The 22,691-nt window shown below is 40.1% G+C and overlaps 2 protein-coding genes and 1 pseudogene across 3 annotated transcripts; 1 reads left to right on the top strand and 2 right to left on the bottom strand.

Annotated features, from left to right (window-relative positions):
* Window positions 1–381: 381 nt before the first annotated feature.
* Window positions 382–14,794, bottom strand: LOC114475714 (cullin-5). Of its 2 annotated transcripts, none has more exons than XM_028466770.1 (19): window positions 14,737–14,794; window positions 12,930–13,039; window positions 12,750–12,849; window positions 11,523–11,699; window positions 11,287–11,428; window positions 10,086–10,231; window positions 9,295–9,375; window positions 8,935–9,073; window positions 7,984–8,114; window positions 6,049–6,156; window positions 5,886–5,950; window positions 5,683–5,815; window positions 4,656–4,787; window positions 4,420–4,543; window positions 4,170–4,345; window positions 3,112–3,273; window positions 2,911–3,029; window positions 1,545–1,668; window positions 382–1,456 (listed from the first exon to the last, which is right to left on the bottom strand). In XM_028466770.1, the coding sequence occupies exons 1-19, from the start codon at window positions 14,758–14,760 to the stop codon at window positions 1,262–1,264; spliced, it is 2,388 nt and encodes a 795-aa protein (XP_028322571.1). In that variant the 5' UTR covers window positions 14,761–14,794; the 3' UTR covers window positions 382–1,261. The 2 variants fall into 2 exon arrangements, with proteins under 2 accessions (XP_028322571.1, XP_028322572.1); XM_028466771.1 differs by having other exon boundaries at window positions 1,262–1,456; window positions 8,980–9,073.
* Window positions 7,197–7,314, bottom strand: LOC114476284 (uncharacterized; annotated as a pseudogene).
* An 827-nt stretch (window positions 14,795–15,621) lies between the features above and the next one.
* On the top strand, window positions 15,622–22,354 carry slc35f2 (solute carrier family 35 member F2). Its single transcript, XM_028466772.1, has 9 exons — window positions 15,622–15,777; window positions 16,291–16,396; window positions 17,837–18,009; window positions 18,402–18,529; window positions 18,647–18,806; window positions 19,005–19,161; window positions 19,634–19,686; window positions 19,770–19,924; window positions 21,720–22,354. The coding sequence occupies exons 2-9, from the start codon at window positions 16,308–16,310 to the stop codon at window positions 21,921–21,923; spliced, it is 1,119 nt and encodes a 372-aa protein (XP_028322573.1). The 5' UTR covers window positions 15,622–15,777; window positions 16,291–16,307; the 3' UTR covers window positions 21,924–22,354.
* The last annotated feature ends 337 nt before the right edge of the window (window positions 22,355–22,691 follow it).

Genomic DNA, 22,691 nt, shown 5'->3' with positions numbered 1-22,691 from the left:
ATAACAATCAGCTGTGGTGGACTAGGGGAGCATCTAAAACATGCAGGACAGTGGCTCTCCAGGACTGGTGTAGGCGTACCTAATGTGGTAACCAAACACATTTCTTGCATATTTTGATTAAATAAAGCAAAACTAAAACGTTCGAGTCACCGATGTTGCAGTTCCAGAGTTATTTGGTTTCCTCTGGCACCACCTACAGGTGCAACATTTAATTTATGGATATATGCTTCCTTCCATCTTCTATACCAGCTTCAGTCCTGCACGCAGGCTCTCAGGGGTCTGCTGGCGTGTAACTCCAGGTCACATTATGTGGGGAAGACCTTGTGCAGGATCTGTTGTGACAATAACTCACTGATAAATGAGCAGCCTGTGTGTCGTTTAATAATAAGGTGCTGTTTATTTATTCATTTTATTATTCACATCTCACAGTACACTTTTGAATTGTAGTAATTCCAACATGTAATACTGAACTCAGCCCACAACCCCAGGCTTCCTGCAGAACGGAGAGCAGTTGTGGGCCTTTTACAGAGCTTGTGCCCACATCACCTCCATCCCTGGGTGGAGGACTCTGGATTGTGGATTACACAATGCTAAAAAAAAAAAAAAATCGCCCACGTGGTCGTGTTTACCCAGAGACAAGGAAGAAGTGACTGGGAGCAGCTCTGCAGCTTGGGCCCTGCAAACTGTCAAGTGCTTATGTGGCTTTTTAAACACTTTCAAAGTACGGATTAAAAATCTGATCACTTTAAGTGTGACTGCAGGGAGTCATAACGGGCTCCTGCCATAGAGAGAGAAAGAGAGAGAGAGAGAGAGAGAGAGAGAGAGGGGGGAGAGTGTGTGTGTGGGGTTTTTTTGTTCATTTCTGTTTGTCTGGATTAGACATAGATTAAGAACTAACTGCATGTCGGCATGCCTTTAGAGTTGTGCAAGCAGTGAAAAGAAGTGTTGCTGTGACCGACTCGTCATCACACAGTCTCACCTGGGCAACAAAGGAAACTCCTCTCTGCTAAAACCTGCAATGCTCTGCTGGTGCAGACTCCCACAACTACTCATCTTTTTGTTCCTTTGTACAACTTTAAGGCAGGAAGTCCACGTTTTCTTTTTAAATACAGCTCCAGTCCACGCCTCCTTGTAACCAGTTTGGGATTTTTTTTTCTCCTCATTTTAAATAAAGGACGGGGGAGCCTGGAAGTGTCCTAGTGTCCATCAGGCCTGATTCCACTGAAACCAAAGTCCACAAGAGTCATTCCAACGTGCTGTGCTATGCCATGTAGATGAAGGTGTTAATGTCCGTCTCATCCCGTTTTATGTACTTGTGATCTATCAGCCACTCGATCTGCTCCTTGATCATCTTCTTCTGTGGCAAAAACATGTTCTTTAGGATCTCCACCAGCTCCGTCTGCAGCTGGGCGTTGTTAATGCGCTTTCTCATCTTCATAATCTGGATTATGGCTTCCTGCAGTTCAGGAAGTCACAAAATAATCATGAAATGGTGAATGTTGTGCTGTCGCATGCTGCTAAAGATGCATGTTGGGAGCTCGTACCTGTGTTCTGAGTATCCTGAGCTGCACGATGCCCTCGTTTTCCTCCTCCCTCATTCGTTCCGTGGTCAGCTGAAGGCGACCAATCAGGTTGATCTTCCCTCGTTTTTGAACCTTGGAATTTTTTCTGGAAATTTTAGATTCATAAAACAAACTTTAACAAAACAAAAGAAGACACAGAATGACCCTCATTTATCAACCGTTCGTACGCTCAGTTCAAACAAATTTATGCAAGCGTTGGTATTTATCAATTCTGACGTGAGCGTACGCTACCATCATATCTCACGTCGTGTACGTAAATCTGGACGTGTGGATTTGTGGTACAGAACAGCAAAATCTGACCCGAGTCTGAAAATAAAGTATTAAACAAACCTTAGCTGTAATTTAAGCATAAGCAGAGACACAATCAGAACAGATCTAAACAGATTATTAAAACAAAATGAATTTAAAAAAGGCCACGTTTTTACTTATACCACTTTTTTGGTTTTCCTTTCATGGAATACCAGATAACCACGCTAATAAACTCTGCTACTGAACAGGAGCACATAGGTTCACCCAGTGTATGCACGTATGCATACACAAACACACACAGTATTGCCATCTTGGAGAATAAGGTCCTATTTCCTGTTTTCCTTCGTACAGCCCACAGTGATGTGCTGTACGGAGGAAACAGGACCTCATTAATGCTTTTAAATGTAAAAAGTTCCTTCAATTTTTACAAATACTCTACAGTAATCGGTAAACTGATTAATTATAGGTGAAATTGGCTGAAGGCATAATAAACAGACAAGGAACAGCATTTAGTCATTTTTAAGACTTTTTTAGCGTTTCGATGGATCTAATATGCATTGCCTATAGCGTTTAAACTAAGGCCGACATAAACGCTATATTTCCACGTGTGTCTCTAAGATATATGTCGTGAAGTTGCTCGCAGCGCACACAGGGGGGCAGACGTCACCTGCTCAGTAGCTGATCCTCTTCCACAGAGCGTTTAAATATGCACTAATTTAATTCCAGTTGTCACACTGTCAAAAAGCACATCTTTGTTTCGCGCCACCTCAGATGTGAAGATGCAAATTTTCATCTTGGAAAAGCTTCTTTCCTTGTTTTGACCTCAGGAGGCGGGGCCTCCGAAGCAGGAAGGCGTAACAAGTTAATGACGATCGAATTCAGCAACCGGATTTATCAACACCCGATCATTTGTATGCTGGGATTGGTCCTGTCTTATGACCAAATGTGCACTCAAATTTACACCTGTTTTCAGACAAGGTTAATAAATGAGGGCCAATGTGTTTTGTGTAGAAAAAGGGGCCACACAGGCTTTCAGGCTGTTGTGTTGAAACACTTTTGTGTGTTTGAATCTTCTTACATGAGAGAAAACTCCTGATTGACATAGAATAACGTTCCCTCTGCAAAGTCTTTGGGAGACGACACCAGCGGGTCGTATTGCAGCACCTGTCGCTTCAGTTTAGGGAAGGCCACCAGGGACTGGGGAGGAACAAACAACATGATAATGAACGCATAACATTGTGTGTGATGGGATGGAGTGGAAATGAGTTTGGCTTGGTACCCAGAGAGTGCGTCGCAGCTCGGCGTCCGGGAGCTCTGTGGCTAGTTTGAGGTTTTCGAAGCTGATCCGCTCTCTTGGCCTCTGGTTCCAGGCAAACAACACAGCCAGCTGGAAGGTGGTGACCTCCACGTCGTACTGACCCACCTCGTTCTTAAACGTTATCTGAAGGACAGACAAATGTTTGGATGAGTCGGTTCTTCAAGGTCAAACAACAACAGGAGTGCCCAGAGGCTGTGGGAGCGATCAGCACCATCCAAGCGTTTTAATATGTGAGCTGACATCAGGGTTGGCGCCAATTATAATTATAATTGTAATTGCATAATAGATAATTAATAACAATTTTGTCATCATTATTGTGATAATGTAATAAATCTGTTGCTTTTGTAATCATAATTGAATTGTAATTAAGTTCAGATAGTTGCATTTTTAATTGGCATCGAAATTCTGTTAAAACTGTCTTTTACAATTGAATTAAACGCAAACCTGCAGAACAATGTTACAGTTCTATGGCTTACACATACGTAGTTAACAATTATTAAAATATGTTTCATCTCAACTTTACCCACTGCCTTCAGCTCTCTTGAGGATGATTTACCTTTTAAAAAAATATAAATATAAAGGCTCAGACGGCCACACAAAAATTATTAATACCAATATTTTCATTGATTGGAAGCCTGACAAGGTAACCAAGAGATGAGAAACAAACTAGATGATCAATTATATACTGTTATTGTATTTTGCATTTGATGGGTCAAAACTCACCCGTTATCACAAGAGATGCTAACAGAAACACAAGAGAAAGGTTACATTTTATGGAATTATATATTAAAGGCTCAGTCATTGTTATTGTAATCAAACTTTAGTAATTGTAATTGATTTTCAGAGGAAAAATAATAAGTGTAATTTGAATTGTAACTGAAAAATAAAAAGCATGTCACCGTAATCGAAATTGAAGATGGATAGTAGACATAATTGTAATTAAAAAATGTAATTGACCCCAGCCCTGGCTAAAAAACAGAAGGAAAAGCTGGCTGTCATGTGTCTTAGTAGAAACTCACAATGCCGTTGGACATGAGGTGATGCCAGTGGAGCTTCCTGCCGCTGTGGTTCTTCTTGTAGAAATCTTCTACCTCTGGTATTAAGTCCTCCAGCTCAGTGGGAAGAGACACAAACACCTTCTCGCTGCTCCTGGACCAAGCTCCAGCATTCAGGATCTTTATGTTGACCGAGTCGGCTGCAGAGTAGACAAACACGCACGTATTAGAAAAATCTCTGGTCTGAAGGAGACGGGAGCACGTTTCCTCTCACCTGGTAAAGCCAGCTTGTTGTGTTTATGCATCTCTTTGTATGACTGGTTGAGGTCTTCCGACACTTTGATGTCCTGAAACATCCGAGCCAGCTTGTTCACATAGTCAGCGGGCATCCCCACTTCCTGTCAGGATTGGTGACATCACTTAGCATTATTACATATTTTATTCAAGTTTCTGCAACAGCATGAATAGTAAAAACATCTTAGAAGAACAGAAAAGACTACAGCTCCCTACCCTGAGCCACTCCACCATGTTCTCCTCGATCTCACTGTCAGCCGAGATGTCGAGGATGAGCCGGCGTGTCAGGTGAGCTTTGTGGTAGCGCATGAACACATCTTTGTTCTGCACATACTTCAGCACTAACAGCTGCATAAAGCAAACAGAAACAAAAACGTTATCAGCCGTTGGTCGTCAATAGATCTCTTGTTATTCAAAGACTCGCGGAGCAGCCTTGACTCCAGGAGACTTATCCACTGCTTTCAGGTGAAAGTTTGTGTCTGTGCTCACACAGACTGGTGACCATGTTACCGAGTGACCACTTTTTGAATGGTTTTATTAACTATGAAAAAAAAAGCCATCATCTGTCATGCACTTTTAATAAGTTTTGATATTGTGAAAACTGAGTTTTAGCATTAAAGCTTCACAACTACCACTCACCAGTTATATTAATCACTAACTGAGTTGCTTTTATGGGTACTTGTACTTTTTTGAGAATATTTCTAAATCAGAAATTTTACTTGTACTTAAGTACGTTTTAAAAGAAGTAAAGTAATTTGTTACATTTCTACACCAAACTGTGACTGAGTCATTATTTGTTTTTGTTTTAAAAAGATCAATGGACATCTGCTTGAGTTCATAAATGTAGCTATACTTAGAGCCAAGTTAAGTTAAGTTTATACATGAGATGTATACTGTATGTAAGATTATTATTACCAAAAATACTGGATTTGCACCTGTTTACAATTTCAATCAAGTAACAGTTCTACTTGAGTAGGATATATCAGGACTCTATACACTTCTGCTATCTGAACCAGTACACCCTACCCAAACTGCCTCTTGTATGTCTACTTTGTCCCTGTCCACAGTTTTGCATCTATTAACTAACTATACTAAACTATAAAACCTGTTGTTTCCCTCCATCAAGTGAAGAACTGACCAAGATACTGACTGCAAAGTGTGAGCTAACAGCTCCAAAACAACAAACCAATCCAATAATTATAGGCTGAACCCTCACATTATCATATCAGGGTTCAAAACATACCACTTCTTTGAGTTTGGCTTCAATCTCTTCAGAGGTGAGTTTTTTGCTGAGTGGAGTCTTCCTCAGCAGCATGTCGCAGTAGTTGGCGAGCAGCTCCGGGCACTTGGACTCGGGTTGGGTTTTCAGTCCCACCCTGTAAACGCAGGCGTGTGAGGTGAGAATCAACAGCAAACAGCAGGTTTTATGCAGTGGGCCAAACTCACCCTTTCTGTTTCAATGGAAGCTCTAATTTAAAGATAGTCGCATCGTTAACCACCGCTTTATACGCCTGTGAGGAACAGGTAGACAGATCAGGTGTCACGTGACTCTGCGGTGTGTGTGTGTGTGTTGTAAATGATGGAGGGTACAGGTTGTAATGGCACTAACCTTGTCTCTGGCCGTCAGGAAACGAGGGTCATCCTGAAAAGCCTCTTTCACCAGCCGACTGAAGCGGTTGAACAACGTCAGCAGCTGTTCCACATACTTCTCCGAGTCCTGCAGACAAAGATCAGGAAGCACACTTTTAAACATTTTATATTGACCGAGTGCTTTGATGCGAGTCAGGGTCAGTTCAATTGAAACTGAGAACTGGAGCTTTTAAAAGCATGTGGGACTTTGAGCTTTCTTTGAAGGTGTTTCACCTCTCACACTAGAGACCTCACCAATTTGAGTTAAAGATCACGATCAAGTCTTCATTGAGCAATAAATAGAGCTAGGTATCATGTCCAGTTTCCTGAATCAATTCAATTCCAATTAATCAGGTTTTGATTCAATTAATCACGATTTGATTTTGATTCAGCATTGATTGAATGATCTTTCAAATTTTACTTGGATATTCATAAGATGGTTCCAAACTTCTGACATAAGTTGAGCTTCCTGTACATGTGCAATGTTTGCACTGAATACACTTTTGCGTTGCACAGGCGCAGGAGTCATTGCTAATGCCAGACTACAGTGTGAGACTACTGGGGTTAGAGTAAAAAAAAAAATTTAAATCTGAAAAATTTCAATGGAATTGATTCAAAATCAATTACAAACAGCACCAACATCGACTGTGTGAGTGAGGAAAGTTACATTCCAAACTTGTGGGAATTTAGCATATTTATTCTTTATAATCCTAATACCAAAGAGAGTTGGGACCTAAAAGTAGGTCACAGACTTGTTTTTAGTTGGTCTCAGGCATGTGCCGAAGCAAATAAGTAAAGAAACCGTTCTTGAATTTTTATTTTCAAAGGTATTTATTCAGGCAAGCTTTAAAATATGCACTAAATAATAATAATAATAATAATGCATCAGTTTTATATAGCGCTTTATCATAAACACTCAAAGTTGCTTTACAGAATTAAGGCATTATTCTTTCACTCCACACTTAGTGGTGGTAAACTACTATTGTAGCCACAGCTGCCCTGGGGCAGACTGACGGAAGCGAGGCTGCCATAGTGCGCCATCGGCCCCTCCGACCACCACCAACACTCACTCACACACTACATTCATACTAGGGCACAATGACAGATACCACTGGGGTGACTGCCACCCCACTGTGGCACCTGGAATTCTCAGTGGTCTCCCATCCAACTACTAACCAGGCCCAGACCTGCTTAGCTTCCGAGATCTAACGGGATCAGGCAATGACAGGCTGGTGTGGCCAAACTTCTACAAAGTACTTTTTTTTTTTCTACACATATTTTTCAATGCATTCCTTGTTCTTTAACATGCATTTTCAGTTTATCATTGAAGCAGCTTCTCAGAATATTTCCCTTTCTAGCTTTAATAACTATTACATAATTGGGTTTTGTCATGAACTTCTTTTTTCCAGATTGGCTCCACCCTTTAATTATTATGAATATTTGTGAATTTGAATCTTGTGGTTTGGGTCAGGGTTGGGTTGTTTTTAAGGAAGTTTGGTGGTTTCCAAAGCCACACCTTCCAGTCAGTGAGCTAAAGGTTGTTTGTTTGCTCAACTGTAAATGACAGCCATCATTTTCCTCAGTGAGCCTCAGCTTCATAAGGTCTGTGTGAGGAGCAGTCATTACAGACTAAGTCACAGTGATCCTCATTTTGTTCTCACTTTTATCTCAATCCTTTGTATTTTTCTGTTGGGTGATTGCAGACACACATTTTACTTGTATTTAACATTTATTGTTTTTCTCTTTCACTGATCGGTGCCTTGGTCTAGTTACTGCTTACTTGTTTTAAATGCAGCTGTTAAATCATAGTGTCAGATGAAACAATTAAACAAAGTGGGGAAAACTCTACAGATTGCACTTGAGAAGATATGACAATTGATTAAAACTGTAAAATCTGCGTGAGTGTGAGACTCACTGAAGTGATGGTCTCTGCTGAGGCCACCATATCAGCCAACCCAGCGCTCATAATGTGTTCTTCCAGGTCCTTCAGCATGGGCTCGATGCCGCTGGGCACTTTGTCCATCAGGGAGAACATCAGATGCAGCTCTGTGTCCATAGACAGAAATAAAGAGTGTGTTTACAGATCACACAATATTCTAACTGTCAACACTGATTTACCTGACTTTATGACAACCGACAACAAAATGAAGAAAAACTCACTGTTATGAGCATGAATCAAAAGAGGCACAATCAATGAAAACACATTTTCTTCAGAAGAGAAGTAAAAGTTGAAGGAACAGTGCCATTTACTGTCATTAAGTGTGAAGACAGAACTCTCCTTCAAAACCCCAAAAAAAACTTATTGTAACCACTACCTAATTTTGGGTCACGACCCACAAGTTGTAAACACCTGATACACTGCTTAAAGTTTTAATGACTCTCAAAGGAACTTAACTCAGGTTAAATTCAGGTAAATGTATTAATTGAACTCATATAGCAAAGACAAAACTGGCAACGATTCTTATTGCCATTAATAACTTTTGTTTAAATTACCCCAAAGTGAAATTATTTACAATTATTTCCCTTCAACACTTCTGAAAGACCAAATATCCACGTCTTCTCTTATAGAAGTAAATATGAGATAACAGTATACTCAAAAAGAGGAGGATCATATTTAATCTATGAGGAGCCGTCAGATTGGGACGATCTGAAGTGCTTTTAGAGTTAAAGACAGTGTTTAAGTGAAACTGCTTCACTCTCTCTATCCACTATGTCTGTGTCCTTCTTAATTTAATCAACCTTGAAGCAGCACACGGCCTCCATCTCTCAAGCTTTATCTTCCCATTGTGAGAAATATTTCTGAGACATCCATCAGTGTGTCAGAGGAGCTGTGAGAGCTGGGTGAAGGCTATTTCCTGGTGCAAACCTGAGCTGGCTGAGCCTTTGGTGGGAGCAGTCCTGCCGTACTCACTCTCAGTCTCATTTCGTTTGATCATGCCTGGACATTCGGCGAGGATGGTCTCCTTGAAAGACGTTACTAGTGCATTGACACAACACTCCATTAGCTGTGGGGAAACAACAGGGAATGGAGTTAGAGCGGAGACGCATAAGAACAAATTCTACAGACCAAAGACAAACATTTTCATTCAAAGATAAATAAATAATAATAAAAAAAAAAGATAAAACCCAAACAAACTTTTAAGCCTGATTTCAGCCTGGTTGCAGTTGTACATTAAATCCATAAACCTCTCAGGAAATAAAAAGATCACTTTGTGATAAAACTCACTGCTTGGACAGAGTTACAGTCACGTCTTGTCTCTAGATACCGCAGAGCTCGTTTCTCCTCCTCCCTCAATTTGGAATCAGCCTGGAGAAAGGAAAGATACGTTTGTTTGTTTCATTTGGTCGTGTGTAAAGTCCAAGGAGAAGCATCAACATTAACACGGGAAAACACTTTGCTCTTGTTGCTTGAAGGTTTTGCTGGGAAACTCAGATGGCTGCCTCTACAATGTTTGAGACGTACAACCCATTAAAGACCATATACATGTTCATATGTTGGGGCTCATCTTAAAGTAACTCAATGACAAAACTGATGCTTTTGCTTTGCAACTATGTAGCATGCAGGAAATGTCAGCACCACAGCAATGCTGAAGAAATGAATCAGTGCTGACTTACAGGAAAGACAAACAGTAGACTGTGAGCAAGCTGTGCCTGTTGTTGAACAGAGCACTAACGTTCCTGACCCATCCTGTGCCCAAACAGAACCCACTCCTCTGATTGGCTAAAATCAGGAGGGCGTTGGTGTGGGAAGGCCTTGGAGGCAGAAATCCTGCTGCTAGTTTTCTCCTTCTCAAAGCAGTGATTGGCTCCTCGTCCTGCTTTCTGCGGAGATGCATGCTCACACATTCCTCTGATTCAGGTGTGTTAGAGAAGAGATGCCCTCCAGGACTGAGTTTGGACACCTCATCAGTAAATCAGTCCCTATCAGAGCTGTGGAGCTTGTTACATCACAGATACACCTTCTTGTGGATGTTCTATTGTGTTGTAATGTACTCTGTGTTACTGTCCTCTGCTCACATATTTCATGTAGTTTTGGACGCCGTTCTGCTGAAGATAAGCCGGCGCCTGTGTTCTGTAGAACCGCTCTGTGGAGTCCATGTACGCCTTCTCAAAGTTGTCTCTGTAGATCTGGAGCTTGTCGTCCGGGTTGGAGCACAGATTCACTGTTGAACAAGCAAAAATGTTATATTATATTTATAAATCATTTATTTTTCCATTTCCTCCAGTATCTATAAATTTAAAAGTGTCAGCATTTTGTGCTTTTCATAGCCCAAATGACTAAACATCGCTATGTCCTGGTACGGCAGAGACGCTGCACAGTCTCACTCTGCTGTAAGGCAGGAGGAAGAGCCAGGAGGAGGCCACACCCTCTCCCAAAAGCACATTGCTGCTCTGTCTCTGTTTCCATAGCATGCTTTTATGTGTTTGCGCATGCGCAGTGAGTTCCCCAAGATGAAAACCATTTACATAAAAAGGCAGCTCTCTACGCTGCCTTTGGACGTAACCGTGCTACGCTAAATGCTATATGTAAGTTCACAGTGCATTAGTGAATTAATAAAGCGTGGCTAGCCGCTGTTACGTTCTCTAGCTAGTGGGCGGGATCACACTACAGGCAGGATGACAGCGCTAGAGACGATAGAGAAACTTTTTTTTGAGGAAAAACAACAGCTTTTAAAAGATGGGAAACCAACACCTGAGCTACCAGACCTTCAGCAAAGGTAAGGTCAGAAAATGTTTCGTATTTTCCACAGTGAATGGTACAGGAAGGATTGGCTTTGTGGATGCACCTCACTGAGGCTGTTCCGAGTTGTTGTTGTTTCCAACACAAACAACGGAAGCGCTGCCGTGTCATGAGATATATCTTGTTGGGAGAGTATGGAGGCTATATTAAATAATAATTTTTTAATGGTGTTTTACTATGTTGATTTTGTTAGATTAACACTTGCCAGCTGAAACATATGGAATTGTTATAGGTGGTCTCGATTCGCAACGCCCTGTCTACCCAACCCTAGTGCTCACGACACGTCACTGATCATTAGTGTGTTCAGATGATTAGCCGATTCAATTCAAATAGGATTGTCCACAAGTGATCAGATGTTTACAAGACCACAGCAAATAAAGAACAGAAAGTTATATCAGTTTACATCATAAACATAATCTCTTAAACTATCAGTGAACTCTTGCTACAGACATCAGCCAAAGTTCCTGTGTTTCTCACCATAAGACTCCCGTACTCCAATGACCAGCTGAGAATCAAAGGCCTCTCCCAGCCTCTCAGCATGCACCAGCTTCATGGCGCTGTCCTGTAGTCTGTTCTTAATGTTGGAGAAGATGGACTCATTCCAGGTGTCCAGCATGAGCTGTGGTCACCAGATGTGAGGACAGAAGTTATTAGATTAAGAACAACACAGAGGCTGGACAGACAGACAGAGCCCTCAGATCCCGAGTCCTCACCTTGCGGACGATGCTGTCCTCCACGTTGGACTTTTTGTTGCTTCCCTGTTTTCCCATCAGAGTGATCTCCAGCTGGCAGAAAGGTTTGGGAAGGATGTCGCACTGTGTGAAGAACTTCCTCCACTCGACGATGTAGGCCTTTAGTAACGCTGTGTCATCCTGGTGACTCAGCACTCGCTTAGAAAAGGTGAGAGACAAAGATGGTGGTTAGAGTGTGTGCAGTAGGGGTGCAACTGTACAGGTAATATAAAGTTAGCAGTTAGTAAACAACATTTTAAAATGTCAAACTGTTTCTTATTCCCTGACTACTACACACACTATACTTTAGTATCAAATATGAATAAAACAAATCCAAGCATACAAAATCGTAAACTAAACCAAATGTTAAAGTGCCTGTTTCTTTGACTACTTGTATACACTAGTAGTGTAAAAAGAGAGGTAAATCATTTCATATTTTTTTTTTTCCATATTAACATAATAATCATTTCATATTAACATCTCTTGCTTCACAGTCAGTCCGTGGTGGGTGCTTTTGGGGAAAGAAGGTGACCACTTTCCTAACTTTCCCAAGGAGGCGGGACACCCTCTTGATTGACACTGGCTGCGAGGATTACAGTGTGATCAAAGCAGTCTAACTGTGGTCCCAGTCTGTCTGTTTCATTGACTGCATTCAAAATATTTGCAACGTCATCTGTGGTGACTGGTATGGTCATATCTGGGCACTCCAACTTCCACTCAGTTTCTCAATTCCTCTGCCAAGTGCACACGAGTCTGCAATTCTGTGCTTTTCATTTACCAATAGGACATACAGTGGACCGTCACCGACAAGTAACTCTCCGTTGCCAGGGAGGTCCAACTATCTGTGGTGAAAGCAAGGCTTTGTGTTTGAGTCAAATCACTTTGAATGGCTTTGTCACAGAGATCGGGAATTACAACGTCGCTGAAATGTGCACGACAGGGCACAACATAACGTGGGTCAAGCATTTTCATTCATCTTCGAGCACAGAAAACATTAACATTACTCAATAACATTGACTCCGTGGCTTGTGAAGCATCAATGTAAATAAATGACCAATCCAAACAACCTGCGCTCCACAAGGGCGTATTGTTCCATACAGAGCGGACCAAATGGTTCAATATTTTACAAAGTACTGTTGCAGCTGCTAATACTAATGTTTAACCTTTGAAAACAGAGTATTATTAGTCTGTGAAGGGAAAAACTCTTACTGCTTGTGCTTGTTTAATGAAATCTAAAATGTCCTCTTTCAGCGCCTGGTGGATCTTTGCTGGACCTTTGTCGTCCCACAGACACACAGCGTGGACATCTCTAAAGGAGCAAACAAGATGGGATTCATTAGCCTCGCAGCAGAACACAGCACCGAGCTGAGGCTTGTGCTGAGAACTTACGAGAAAAGGTCGAACCACTGCTGTTTGGTGACGGACTCTTGCCTCAGGAGCTTTAGAACGATGGGACGCATCAGGTCCCATTTGTCCTCAAACTGAAGGGAGCCTTTGTTCTGGAGAGAGGTGAAGCCCAGCTTTGTTTAGTGTTCAGGTAAAATGGACAATAAACACAAAAACAAACTCCAACTTTGGGTTAGTCAGATGAAGTTAGGCATTATTTCCTTTAATAAAGACACTTAATTCCTGCCGTGGCCTTATATGTGAATCTTCAGTAAGCCATGTGGGCAGTCAGAAACAATTAACAAGCTACATGCAGAATATAAACAGGCACTGACATTCTCTATCTTGTGACTGTCTTTATTTCCTTTTTATTGAAGGAGCTCTTCCTTTCAAGGTTTTAATTTTGTTTCGAATCAAATGTTTATATAACCAAGAGCCACCTCATTAGTCCAAGGCCACATATCCAGCAAAGCAAGGAAAACAGCCAGATAACAAAATAACATGGATAACTCAGGTATTGTGGCACCATATATCTTTAACTGAAGCAGAAGTGTCCAAAAATCGCTGCATTCCTCCTGCAGGATTGTTATGACTTCTCATGCCAACACACCACAATAAGACTCATAGGACCTCCAATTTTCTTTGATCACAGACGAAAACGACAAATTTGATTCATAGGCCCAGATTTAGACACCATAAAGAACCGTCTTTTTCTGATCCAATATGTCTATTTGTATGGTTGCCTTACGGACAACCCCCGGTGCTATTGGTACGGTTACCAAAGCACATGTACGTAGCGTCTTAGGGCTAGGTTACAACCCAATATCGCAACAATTTTTAGGGTTAGGTATAGTCTTAGTCATGTGACCTAAACTGGCCAATGGCTGACCTATCACATGACCTAAACTGGCCAAATAGGGGCGCTGCGTACAGATAGAATGTCCGTATATTGATACGGCAACCATACGGATAGCCACTGCCTTTTAGATATTTGCACTGAAATATTTACACCTTAGATGTAAATACTAGAATATATAATAGTTTCAATAATTTCAATATTCCTTAACTGTATGTAATGGTTTGCACTGATTGCTGCCAGGATCGCTAAAAAAAATGGAATTTTTTGTTTGCTATTATTTTATTTTAACCACCTTAAGATGACAAATGTTCACAACCACCATGGTGGACAGTAAAGAGATCCTTATAGTATTATGAGGAAGCTGAAATAACACCACTTTCATATCCCTGCAAATAACTTTCTGCTTTTAGATACCACAGCACACCTTCAATGGATATGATCACGAATATCCAGGTTAGAAAAACAAGCCCTGCACAGTATTTAACTTGTGATTATTAAGCTGTGGGTGATTAGATGTATCTAATAAATCTTTGATGTGTTTGGTGAGCAGAGCTTTGTCAATATCACAGCACAGTTTATTGCTCATTTAACGAGTCATTCAGGAGACTACAGAGCCATTTAATGACAGACAATATGGAAAAAAATATATATATAATAAATATGACGAGAACTGAGCTGATAACACACCTGGCCTTCACTATGTGTGTCCGAGCCTCTTCCTTCATGCATTCTCTCTTTAGCCTGCTAATTAACTTATACGAAGCTAATGTTAGCCATTTGTAACTTAAAGGCTCCCGGCTAAAGTCAGCACCGGCGGCTGGGTGAGGTTAGGGTGCTTTAAAGTTTAGGACGTGTGCTGAGGTGAGGGAAACACGCCGTCACCACACGACATACATGACAAGCATTGTGGCCATCGTTACGTCCAGATAAATGAATTGAACTGAAACCTACCTTTAGCAAATTAGACGTCGCCATGTTCCCTTAACTTATCCTCTCGTAAATCCTCGCGAGATCAACAAGATTTACGGATTAACCGAACCCGTTAAATTTTATCAAAAATTTTAACAAAAAACACTGCCTTCGCACAATAAATGATAAATTAATTATGTGTAAAAAGATTACTGTTGCCTTGCCACTTTATTAGGTTCTTAGCAAATATTATTATCATTTATTTCATTTTATTTTATGACCATTATTCTTCCAATTTATTGATATTCAACATCATCAAATCATTACCTGGAAACAAATGACAAATTATTTAAAAGGAAGAGGAAGAGTGTATCATTCATCCAATTTTAGTAAAACTAACTGCGTTTTTTTTTAAATTTCATTATTCATTTATTTGTAGAAATGTGCAGGTAGAGAACAGGAATGTATATCATTTACATTTTAAAATTCAGTTCATGATTATTTTTGTGTGTTGACCCATCAATTTATGAAATTCCAATAATTCTGACGATACACACAATTTTGGACAAATTAATACAAAATCAGGATTGCTGCATCATGATGACCTGAAAACTGTTAAAGGCTATTTTTTTTCTCTCGAACAATTGATCTGTTTCATTTTGGTTATTTTCCAGTAAGATAGAGGTTTAAGAGTGTAAAAGTGGGAAGCAATTTATCTGACAACCAAATGTAGAATTAAAATCAGTACATCTATGGTTGAAATACAATAAGGACAAAGCAACAACAGTAAAGTCACCAAAATATACAGTAAATAAATACAATTTAGTGCAGCTTGAGTTGGGAATTTTGTTTATCCTCCCACAGTACAGGATCAAACCTGATTGTACAGTCCATACGTCAATTAGAATTTCTTTGCCCAATCAGAGCTTTGAAGGCGGGTCCTTGAAGCGTCACGTCAGACCACGTAAGACAGTGGTCTCTCCTCGTGGAGTGTGCTAAATGTGCGGTAAACTGAGCAGATGATGGACCTTCTTTGCCTGAAAATGTCTTCTAGGTGGTCATGACACGAGTGGAGAGCCACAGGTAAGTCCAGGCCTGTTTTTAACATATTTACAGAGCACTAGGCTATCACTGCTGTTGTTTTTATTCAGCTGTTTACCCTTTGAAGGACGCTTCTGTCATCGTCGAGCACCGTACACCTATTTTACAATTTAACACGTTTTTCATCACTTCAACCCGCATTTACCAGAATAAATGACATTATTCAGGTAATATAAATATGTGGGGGCTATTCTTAAATATGTTTCGTCGTACGTGTGACCTGTCATATATAGATAATGAATGAACGATTGTTAGAATGCATTGAATATGTGAATATTTCTCACCCTATGATACAGTGCTTCAGCATTCAAAATGAGTATTTGATGACATTGATCTCCTTCTAATCTTTGATGAGAGTCACGTTAAGAGCTATCATTACATTCCTGAGCAGATTTGCCACCATGTGCTTTACTGTCTGAGGATAATGGTCTGTGAGGCACAAACTGTCCATTCAATTATCCAGATCTCCATCTCATATCTGCTGCTTGTGTGCAGGTTCAGATCTTCAAGCCATGGCGGGACCTGTGCAGAACAGACTGTGTGGGAAACTGAGAATGGCATGTGGTTTGGACAATTACAACTTCAGAGACCTGTTTACATGGTGAGTATCAGATCGACCGCTTGGAAGAGACTCAGGAAAAAAAGATATACACCCAAAATAGGGTTTGTGTAGCTTTGAACAAATAAGTAAGGACAATTGCAGTTACAGAACTGCTTTTAAACAAACCACATTAATTTCCACAGAACCCATAAACAAGCAAGAACAACTGTAGTTTATACCTGTGGTTATCAAGTTTTTTTTTGGCTCAAGTACCCCATTTCTTTCATTTCTGAATCTGAGTACCCCCTTATGTCCAACTACAACATTTTTCTCAGAATACTGTAAAAAAAACAAAAAACAACTATAAATCATTATGATGGAATGAATGAGTGATAACACACATGTTAATGAATCTCATTTTGTAAATAAGTGGAAAGAAACAGTAAATGGACTTGATTTATATAGCGCTTTATCCCTACACTTAAGTAGTCCCAAAACGCTTTACATATCAGCGATTGAACCCCCAACCTCTCAATCAGAAGACAACCCTCTACCACCTGAACCACGGTCGTTTATTTGAGAAACTCTGGTATATACAATAGAGTGAGCGAGTGTGTGCCAGGGTTATTATACTTTTTGAAATTTAATTTGTTTAGTTTTTTTATTTTGTTTTTCAAACAACGCAACACGCAGAGAAGGTAGAATTATTTAATTTTTCTTTCTTCATTTTGTTTCTCCTTCACCTGTCAAAGCCACTTTATGACGGACCACTGTAACGTCAGCCTCTCCCATGGCGGGAGGTGGGTGTTGTGTAAATCAATGATTCTCAGCTGGTGGGTCACGGACCAGTACTGGGTGGGTCGCGGACAGCTGGTCAAAAATAAATAAATACTGACAATATTGTCTGTCATGTTGGACTTGTCTTTTATTTTGAAAGAAACTTTTTTGACAGGCATGCTGTGAAATGCATGTTGCACACAAAATTATATAAATGTATGTTTTTACATATGTATGTATGTGTGTTTTCAACAGCTATTTTTGAAAAACTAAACCTGGTCTGAATAATAAAAAATAAATAAAAAAAATAGTGGGTCGCGAATTAATGATCGTGGCAAAATGTGGGTCCCAGGGTGAAACCAGTTGAGAACCCCTGGTGTAAATGATCCAGCTGCATTCAACTCTGCACAGCCGCAGAAGTGACTCTGGACGTAAATTACCTATAGGCATTTTAGACAATTTTCATACCCCCAACTTTGTGGGGAAAGTGTAAGATACATCCAGGAATGGCTTGAGTTCCACAAGATGGATTTTTTTTCCCCTAAAAAAGTAAAACACAGACACAGAAACAGCTCTCATCTGTGTTCTTGTTACACATTGTCTTCATTCTCTGACAGTGCCATCCCATCCTGAAGCTCCCTATCGTATCGTATATTGCTGTTAACATAGATCCTTCTTCCATGCCCTTGGTTTGATGTATAAAATGTGCTGCTGACTCAACAGGCAGCTGCTGAAGACCATCGTCATGGGTCAGGTCCTGTCCCTGTTGATCTGTGGGACCGCGGTGAGCTGTCAGTACCTGGCTATCGATAAGGTGGAGACCCCCATGCTGCAGAGCTTCCTCAACTACGTCCTGCTGTTGCTCACCTACACCATCATTTTGAGCTGCCGCAGAGGTGGGACTGTCAGAAATGTAAATGTTGAACTTAAATGTGATCTGAACTCTGCTCTAAAGCCTGTGCTTTGCATATACTGTACGTATAGACTCATAACGCAACGTACTTCAACTGTTGACTTTTGTGGATTAACTGGTTTGTGTGTCATTTGTTGACAGACATCGTCCACTTAAGATTTTAGATTTTCCCCAGGTTCCGGCTTATTTTAATACACACATGCTTTGAATGTTGCTCTGTTGTTTGTTTACTTTCACCCTAGTGCTGTCTTATAATAACCTGAGACTCAACTGCATTAAATGTAAATGAATGTGTGTTAGAGGTGATTGCATAAGGATTGTTTTCTGGTCCCACTGATGACTGCAGCTCACTCAGCGTTTTCTGACTGTGTGCAGGTGACAGAAACATCCTGCATATCTTAAAGACCACCTGGTGGAAGTATCTGATCATGGGTCTGGCAGACGTGGAGGCAAACTATGTAGTTGTGAAGGCTTACCAGTTCACCACTCTGACGAGTATACAGGTAAAATAGAAAAATACAAGTCTGTTTATGGGGCTAGCTGACAAACAGAAGTAGAAGCCGCTCCTTTGCTTTCCCTCTGTAAAATGTGTGTGTGTGTCTGTGTGGCCTACGTTCCAGCTGCTGGACTGCTTCGTCATCCCAGTGCTGATGCTGCTGTCCTGGTTCATCTTGAAGACTCGTTTCCGTCCCATCCACTTTGTGGCTGTAATGGTTTGTTTATTGGGCGTGGGGGCCATGGTGGGAGCAGACATCCTGGCTGGAAGAGACCAGGGATCCAGTAAGGACACTTTTTATGTCATTTATACTGCAAAGATTTTTACCCCCATAGGATTTAGGAGCTCTTAAAATGAGCTCCTACTCATAATTTATCTGCTCATTATATTTCCAATGATGCTATGCATGCTTTTTGATCAATCATCCATTTACAGATGAATATGTTAGCACTGACTGCCCCCGCCCCCATCTGTTTCCAAAGCTAGTGACGTCATCCTGGGAGACGGTTTGGTCCTGCTTAGTGCCGGCCTTTACGCTGTGTCCAACGTGTGTCAGGAACACACCGTGAAGAACTTGAGCCGAATCGAGTTTCTGGGAATGATGGGCCTGTTTGGGACCGTCATCAGTGGCATACAGCTGTAAGAGATCACGTATAACCGCCCTGTGGTGTGTGACAGGCATGGGGGGCGAGTCACATGACTCTTTTGGGCTAGTTTTGTGCAGCCAACAACTCAAATACATACATTTAAAAAAAAAAAAAAAAAAAAAAAAAAAAAAAAAAAAAAGGCAGAAAAATACACAAAAGGACTCCAAAAACACACAAGTAATAAGAAAAATACACACAACAACAAAAGGCAAGGGACATTTATTTGTTTAGCTCATTTAATACACAAGGCCATTTAATGTGCTTTTATAAATTTACACACAGTTAATTACATTTTGGTAGCCCTGAAAGTTCCATCATAACTGTAAGTGAAAATTAAGCAAGATGATCATGTCTAATATAATGTTGTCTGTACATGTTTCATTTCAAGTAGTTTGTAATAAAAAGATTAAATCTGAACACTACACAGCTCATCAAACCTTATTAAAAGTGTTATTTGTTTGCAGTGCTGTCCTGGAGACTCGTGCTGTTGCAGAAATAAAGTGGGATCTTCGTGTTTGTAAGTCAGCGTGCAGAAGCTAACGGTACAGACGGAATGATACCGTCGCGTCTCACTGAGCTCTTTTCCTTGTGTCCCTGCAGCCCTGCTGTTTGCTGCTTACGTCCTCTGCATGTACGCCCTTTACAGCTTCATGCCCGTCGTGGTGAAGATGACCAGCGCCACCGCCGTCAACCTGTCGCTGCTCACCGCCGATCTCTTCAGCCTCTTTTGTGGCCTCTTCCTTTTCCACTACGCAGTAAGAATCATGTGCAGAGAGGTTTGGCCACGCTGAATAATTAATGTATGTTTTACATAGATGGCATGTGGTGAAACTCTGAGTCTCACCTCCCAGCATGCAGCAGGGTATTAGTAGTTTCAAAACAATAAAAATAGAGTTTAAAAAGACTCCTAGGTTACTTACAGAGGTTTTAAATAGCTAGGCAGCTCAGTGATGTGATTCCTCTCACTAAATAAATCAGAGACCTCACGTATGAATGGTGTATTAAACAGGATATGCTGCATGAAAAGGGAAATATGGACTTACTCACGTGTTCATAGCTATTGATGCTATTGGCGACACCTAGTGGTGATGCTGGGAAACTACTCATGACTCAGCCTGTATGTCTCCTCTCCCATTGTGAGATTTCTTTCTCTTCCCCCTTCTCTCACTCAAGTTTAGGATTGTAGTCCTCTGATCATGCTGTCTCGTATAAATATGACTTTTATATATAAATGTGCTCTCAGTTCCACACATACACACAGATTTATATATTGGCTTTGTTTTGTGCATGTAATATCAGAATAATAATTCCTTTATTTATCCCAAGGGGGAAATGCTCTACAGCCGTTCAAGAAAATATCACAAATTAAAGAATAAATGTTAAACAAAAGAAAGAATAAACGTTTAAGTGTATAATTAAGTAGAAGACTGTTACAAATAGGGATTAGATACACATACAATAGTAAAAAATAAAGTAAGATAGATAATAATAATAATACAAATATGATACAGATATTTACAACAATCAGTATTTTCTAGAATCAAGCATACGCCCGTTTCCACACAAGTATTTGTACACGAGGCCCCAGATGTTTAAGTCCCTGGTCTCTATGGGGAGTTTACATCTTTTGTCTGGGTTTGCAAACATTTACTCCTGTTTCTGCCCATATTTTAAACCATGTAGGTCAGGCTTATTGGAGTTTGGTTGCAAGGTAATGTTTTTCGGTATATCACTTACAGTGTAGTGTGAGTTTAACTGTTAATACTAGGGTTGAGGTGAAATACATTCTTCAATTACAATTCCGTCTTCAATTACCCATGTTCAGTGACAACTCAATTACGGTGAACGGCATTTTTTCCATTTACAATTATAATTTTTCCCCTGAAAGTCAATTCTAATTATGTTCTCAATTACTCAAAACTCTTGTTTTAGCTTTCTGTTAGCATCTCTTTTGATAATGGGTAAGTTTTGACTCCATGTCTTAAATCAGCTGTAAAATACACTAAAATATTATCGTCACTTGGTTTCCTTGTTAGGCTTCCTTATCCATGAAAATATTGGTATTAATATTTTTGCTGTTGACTTCTGAGCCTTTTTTCTGTCAGTGTTCTCCTAGATTAAAATTTTTCTTAAATGGTAAAATGATCCTCAAGAGAACTGACAAGTAGACTTGATATGAAACACATTTCATTGATTGTTAACTACGTATGCGTAAGTCATAGAACTGTAACATGAGTCCATAGGTTTGCGTTTAATTAAATTGCAAATGAAAGTTTTTATAGAATTTCTGTGACCATTAAAATGAGTCAATTATCTGAACACAATTATGATTACAACAACAACAGATCTTTCCAACTACAATTACAAATGAAATTATTTCATAAATGTAAATTCATTATCAATGACATGTTTACAATTATAATTGATCCCAACCCTGTTTATTACAGTACGTTGTTCCCTTCAGCCTGGTGTTCTGTGCAGACCGTTACCTTAATGACATTAGGCTGAAGTTCAAAGTGTGTGACGCTGTCAAATCTGTTTCATTCTGAGTTCTCAGTCTTGTATATCATCTCCTTTGTCGTCATCACCGTGGGATTCATCATGTTCCACGCCGTGCCGACCTACTCCGCCCTACCCGGAGAGACGATCGACGAGTCGGCAGACATTTCAGCTCCGAGCTCCACGGATCACCTCCTGTCTGCACAAAAAGGCTCTCAGAGATCAGAGACGCTCACTGCAGTCGATGCACTCTGACCTTATCTGTGAGCGTTTGCTTTGCTGGATTCCCATGAGAAGTATTCATGAAGGAGATTTCAGAGATCCTGCCTGAGTGGTAGCGTTCTCTGCACTAGTTTGATGGTTCACCTGCTGATTGTATTTTAGTGTTGGAGAGGGAAAACAATGCTGTACCTGCTAATTTTATTCCTAATGTTACATTTTTTTACTTATTCTGTGTCAAAATGTATTTTAGTCACTCACTGCCCTCCTTTTTTTATTCATTTATTACTGAGTGGTGGAATTTATGTGCCATGTTACTTTTCACTAATTTACATCGGTAGACAAACCCATAATGTTGTATTTTATTTCTGATACAATTTGTTGTTTGAGCACCACACGGTCTTTAATCAAATCACTGGCATTGAAACAACTTTGTTACTAATAAAATTTTATATTCTTTTAATCAACAGTGTAGTTTCTCAAGTCAATTTCATTATTGAACATCTTTGGTGTCTTTTTTTTCAACACGCAATACAATAAACCAGACGTAGCAGGTTCAAGCGTCTCGTACAGTTTTAATTTACACAATTATCATGATTTAAACAAGAAGTGCAGTTTTTTTTAAAAGGCAAGGAAATATATAAAAATGAACAAATTCTTTGTCTATAAGTAGATACTGCAAAATATTGTGCTATAGAAATTAGTGCTGTGGTTGGGAGTCAAATTTAGTTTCAAAATAAAAGTACATGGTCCTATTGATTTTGCAGTCAAATTATTCTGGTCTATACAGAAGCTTTCCTACAC

The sequence above is a fragment of the Gouania willdenowi genome, chromosome 14, assembly GCF_900634775.1.
Source record: "Gouania willdenowi chromosome 14, fGouWil2.1, whole genome shotgun sequence".
Lineage (NCBI taxonomy): Eukaryota > Metazoa > Chordata > Actinopteri > Blenniiformes > Gobiesocidae > Gouania > Gouania willdenowi.
The sequence above is the reverse complement of the archived record's forward strand: the minus strand, read 5'-3'. Positions and strand labels throughout refer to the sequence as shown.